General features: G+C 35.6%; 1 protein-coding gene across 1 annotated transcript; it reads left to right on the top strand.

Moving 5' to 3' along the window:
* The first annotated feature begins 3643 nt into the window (after positions 1-3643).
* Positions 3644-4042, top strand: LOC108208749 (glutaredoxin-C9). The gene has a single exon (XM_064086934.1). The coding sequence runs from the start codon at positions 3644-3646 to the stop codon at positions 4040-4042; it is 399 nt and encodes a 132-aa protein (XP_063943004.1).
* Positions 4043-4914: the final 872 nt, after the last annotated feature.

Here is a 4914-nt window from a genome sequence, read left to right as displayed (position 1 = left end):
TATGTGGTTTATGTGGCAATGAATTATGCTCCTTTCACCTTATGGCCACCCTTCCTCTCCAAACTCTTGCAAAATGATCGACTATGTAAAAGAAATATTGATAAATTGCCCCGAAACAACATTGCAGCGGCTTCTTAAAGTGTGTTGCGCAGCAGGACAGGAATGATTTCCCTTGATCTTTAACCTTCTCTAACAAAGTGGCAAATAAGCTCCTATGACGCGAGGAAATGATGGCGGACTGCACATAAACCGAGGCTGCATGCTTCACCAGCTCATTTCTAATTGATATATTGGAAAAATCAAATGCACTCGATTCCATTAATGATGAAGATTTTGTTGGTGGCGAATGTATAACGTCTCTCAGGCTTGTGTAATTTTGACAACATATGTCTGGATCCTGATCTCTGTTTATTGAAGAATCAGTGCGCCAGAGTTTGAATGAGTCGCTCCTGAGATTAAATGAACGCAGAAGTTTTAGTTTTTCACTATCTGGCTCCATATCTCTAAGGCCATATATCAGATTTTGTTGTGAAATTGAAAGCCCCTCTTAAGGGTTGCTGCTGCATGGGCAATTAGTTTCTTAATACCCCAAGCTAGGCCTGTAAACGGATCGGATTTGGATCGGATCTAGCTAAATCCATATCCTAATCCATTTAATTTTATCGGATTCGGATCGGATCGGATCAGGAGTCGGATATTTTACAAGTCAATCCATATCCGGTCCATTCGGATCATGGATAATCGGATCGGATCTCCGATACACTAAAATTTACGAAATATATTTTTTCATCATGGACAATGTTTTAATCTTCCACAAAGAAAGAAAGTGATATTTTCTAGCTATATTAATTCATGAGTTTTAACATAACAAGTACAAAAAAGAACTAATAAAGCAGTAAAGTAAAGTCTGCAACTTCATGTTATTAAAAACAATGTAACTGAAAAACTTTGCTGGTGGTTCCTATAAAACCTTTAACATATAATGTATCAAGTGAATTAGAAAAACAATAAATAAGTTGCTTAATATTTTTGGAGGAAGCAAATTATGATCCGCTTTTCTATTCAATAAGGATTAAAATCAATAAATATGTCTTAAATACAGAACTAGGTGATTGAGGAGGTGTTAAGTGGAAGAGTTTAGCTCTCATGTGTTTATACTCACTCTATTGATAATAAGAGTGAGAGTCGGGTTAAGACTTAGAAGCGGCTGATCGGTTATAAGAAAATATGATTTAGGGCTCTGTCTTGAAATTTTTATTTTGTATGTAATATATTAATAAAATATAATATATTATAAGTAAATATAATATATAATATATAATATAGTTAAGCATGAATCGGATCGGATCGTTAACAGATCGGATTTGACCATATCCATATCCATTCTTTATCGGACCGGATTATTATCGGATCGGATTATTAGCAGATCGGATTATTTTAATAAGGATCCATATCCATTTATTTAACCACGGATCGGATCGGATCAGATCGGATATCCGATCCATTTACAGGCCTACCCCAAGCTGGTAATTATGAGATTGTTAAGTTGGTTTATTCAATACGATGCAAGGTTGTTAAGAGACAGAGAAGAGTAAATTAATGAATGACTCTCCTTTTATGTAGGATCTTTTTTTTTGAGGCTTGACTACATGTACAATGTATCACAATGCACCAGTGGGATTGAATCTGTAAGGCTCGGAGCTTATTTAGCAAAAAGATTTTTTTTTTTGCCAGAGATGGTACTTATAAATAATTAAATCAGAATTGTGTGGGTTCGTTCTGTTTTGAATCCGGAAGCTGAATTAAATTTGTGTCTGTTACAATATACAATATGATCAATGTTAAACCCTCGTAACTTACCATGGAATCAGAGCTCAGCAACGGAGATATAATGAAGTGATAGTTCAGCCTCAGCTTTTGGTATATTGTAATATAGTGTTTTGTCTATGACATTACCTGCTGAGACCACCACTCAAGAGCAGAAGCTACACCCGAACTGGGCTAACAGTCAAACGACGGCATGCTAGAAGTTACCTGTTTGTTTGCGTTTGTCCATCTACTTTCTCTGAACCCAATTCATACTGCATTTCCTCTCCTTGGTCTTTTCTCTCTACATGCAAAACTAACTACACATTGACGTTTCACATAAACACATGTATATTGACGAGGGAGCCACTTTGAACAAAAGCCAAAAATGCATTTGTGGTGACTACGGTGTTACTTTGATGTTTTTTTTAGTATCAGTTGGACAACAAGACAATAATTCCAACTCCATATCATGGTACAATCAACAATGTATTTACTATTTAATTTATATTGAATTTTTTATACATGTATATACTGAAAAAATATACTCCCTCCGTCCCAGTCATTTGTATACAAATGGTTGGGACACGGAGACCAAGAAATTGTGTAAGAAATGAGTAAAGTTGGATGAAAAGTGGATATAGTGGTGGGACCCATTTATATTTAATAATAGATTAAAGATAGTGGAGGAAAGTAGTGGGTGTAATAGTGTTTATATTATTATAGAATGTAGATAGTGGAAGAATGTAGTTGGTGTAACGATATTTTATATTATAAAAGTTTACTACTTTTGGAACGTATACAATTGGTGGGACGTCCCAAAAAAAAAATGTATACAATTCATTGGGACGAAGGGAGTATGGATATGATTCTCACGCCTTAGGTAGGTGTACGAGTCTGTATGTTGAGAGGTATAACAGCAGCGCTTTGTCTCATGCATTCATTAGTCCTGTCTTCATTTCTCTCTTTTATCCCTTCTCAATGCTTTCTTTACCACCTCTTTTCCATGACCTTTCTTTCATTTCTTTTGCTACTTACGTACCCTGTGACTTGTTTTCTGTTTTTTTCTCACTTTATGATTTTTGACCATCCGGATGTGTGCCACCTCTCTCATAATTAAGTACTAATTGTGAAATTATGCTTAAAACAATAATTAATCTATATTCAGCATGTCCTATAAAAATTGAACATTTTTCTAGATCAAGATATAAGGATGTATAAACACAGTAATTACAACAGTAATCACAATAGCGAAGATCATATAATTATATGAGGGATGCAATCGAAATTCGAAGCTACTTTTGAGTATAAAATAATTAGGGTACATGTAACATAAACACATTCATGGTATAACTAATCAAAATCCTAATAAGTTGGCCCCTCCTGTTTCTACTTGATTTCGGTTAGAATTTAAAAGACAAGAAATCAGTTAAACAGTACTGGAGTAGTACTAATTAGTTAGAAATGTACATGCAAGCAAATAGACATGTTTCACTTATATTCCTCCAAGACTCCAACCACAGTACTACCTTCACAAATTATAGAACTCAATCCTTTTTTGTGTCACTACCTTTGTTACTATTCTAGAAAACCCTACAGTACTATACTACGTATGGTGTCATGTACAATCATAGATACAATCATAGAAAATGCATTTATGTATTAAAACTCATACATTTGATCACCCCTTGTTAATTATACATTATCTGCTTTCTCTCTCCTTCGCCTATAAATAGGCATGCCAAAAAACAATGAGTAAAAGAAACACTTGAGCACATTCCTTTTTGTTATTTCTGCAGCCAAGAAAAAAGATTACTATTAAGAAAACAGGAAAAACATGGAGGTTGAAAAACACCTAATGGGAATTCCATCAGACAGCAGCACTAGTAGCAGTGATGAGATGAAGATGAACACTATTTACGACAAGGTCCGGTACCTTGTGTCCGGCAATGCAGTGGTGGTGTTCACCATCAGCGGCTGCTGCATGTGCCACGTGGTGAAGCAACTCCTCTTCAGCCTCGGTGTGGGCCCAACGGTGGTGGAGCTGGACAGGGAGGAAGCTGGCCTGGATATCCACCGCTTCCTGAGCCAGATTGCCGGAGAAGGACAGCAGCATCCGGTGCCTGCAGTGTTTGTGGGAGGGAAGTTCTTGGGAGGAGTCGAAACCCTGATGGCTTGTCATATTAATGGCACTCTTGTTCCTCACCTCAAGGATGCTGGTGCTCTCTGGCTCTGATCAAATCATATGTTTTCATTTATGTCTAATATATTAAGCATTAGCCTGCTTTGCATTAATGTTAAGAACATGTTCATTCAAGTTATAATTGTATGGTAAGTTTGTAATGTAGGTTTTCAAAAACCAACTAATGTAATGGAATTAGTGAAGTATAGGTAATTGCATCCATAAACGCACACCAGAGTATGAGGATCAGGATATGGCTCTTCAACACAATGATTCCGAAAAAAATGAAATGAAAATTAAACTATGTTAGACATGTTTAAAAATTCTTTTTCCTCTATTCCTTACATCGGGTATTATATATCCCATCCTAAATATGAGAATAAATAAGAAATATTCTATTCTCTCCTATCCCAATTTTTTCTCAAATGTCATCATATAATAATTTTGCACCTACTTAATTTTTTCTTCAAAGCTTACTTCCTATTTCTATTAGTTTTGAATGATTTTACTCGTTTCATTTCATTCTGCTCCACTAGACACAACAACAATGATCGAACTATGAATAACTTTTCCAAGTATTTTTAATGCTGGTTAATGATAATACCTAGCTCTTCCGCCTAGACTAAGAAGAAAAACATGCAAGCTCTACTTAAAAAAATCGAGTCGCACTGCTGGAATACTCGAGTACAGTAGGAATTCAGCAATAGAAATTAATCCACTACTAATCATTGACGGAATACCATTATACCAACTAGTATTAATCTTATGAGAGATTTTAAATCAGCACCCGAAAATAATCCGCTGCTAATTGTCAAATGGAATAGCAACGATTCTCGGGGAGACTGGTGAACCCATTTTTTATAGTACATTGAGAATGGTTCATAATTAATTAATAAAGTTCGCGCTCAAGAGAGAACCAGTCCTTA

The sequence above is a fragment of the Daucus carota genome, chromosome 2 (genome assembly GCF_001625215.2).
Source record: "Daucus carota subsp. sativus chromosome 2, DH1 v3.0, whole genome shotgun sequence".
NCBI classification, from domain to species: domain Eukaryota; kingdom Viridiplantae; phylum Streptophyta; class Magnoliopsida; order Apiales; family Apiaceae; genus Daucus; species Daucus carota.
The sequence above is the reverse complement of the archived record's forward strand: the minus strand, read 5'-3'. Positions and strand labels throughout refer to the sequence as shown.

Bases quoted from the DNA above. Each gene is read 5' to 3' on its own strand.
- LOC108208749 (XM_064086934.1), top strand. From the start codon at position 3,644: ATGGAGGTTGAAAAACACCTAATGGGAATTCCATCAGACAGCAGCACT.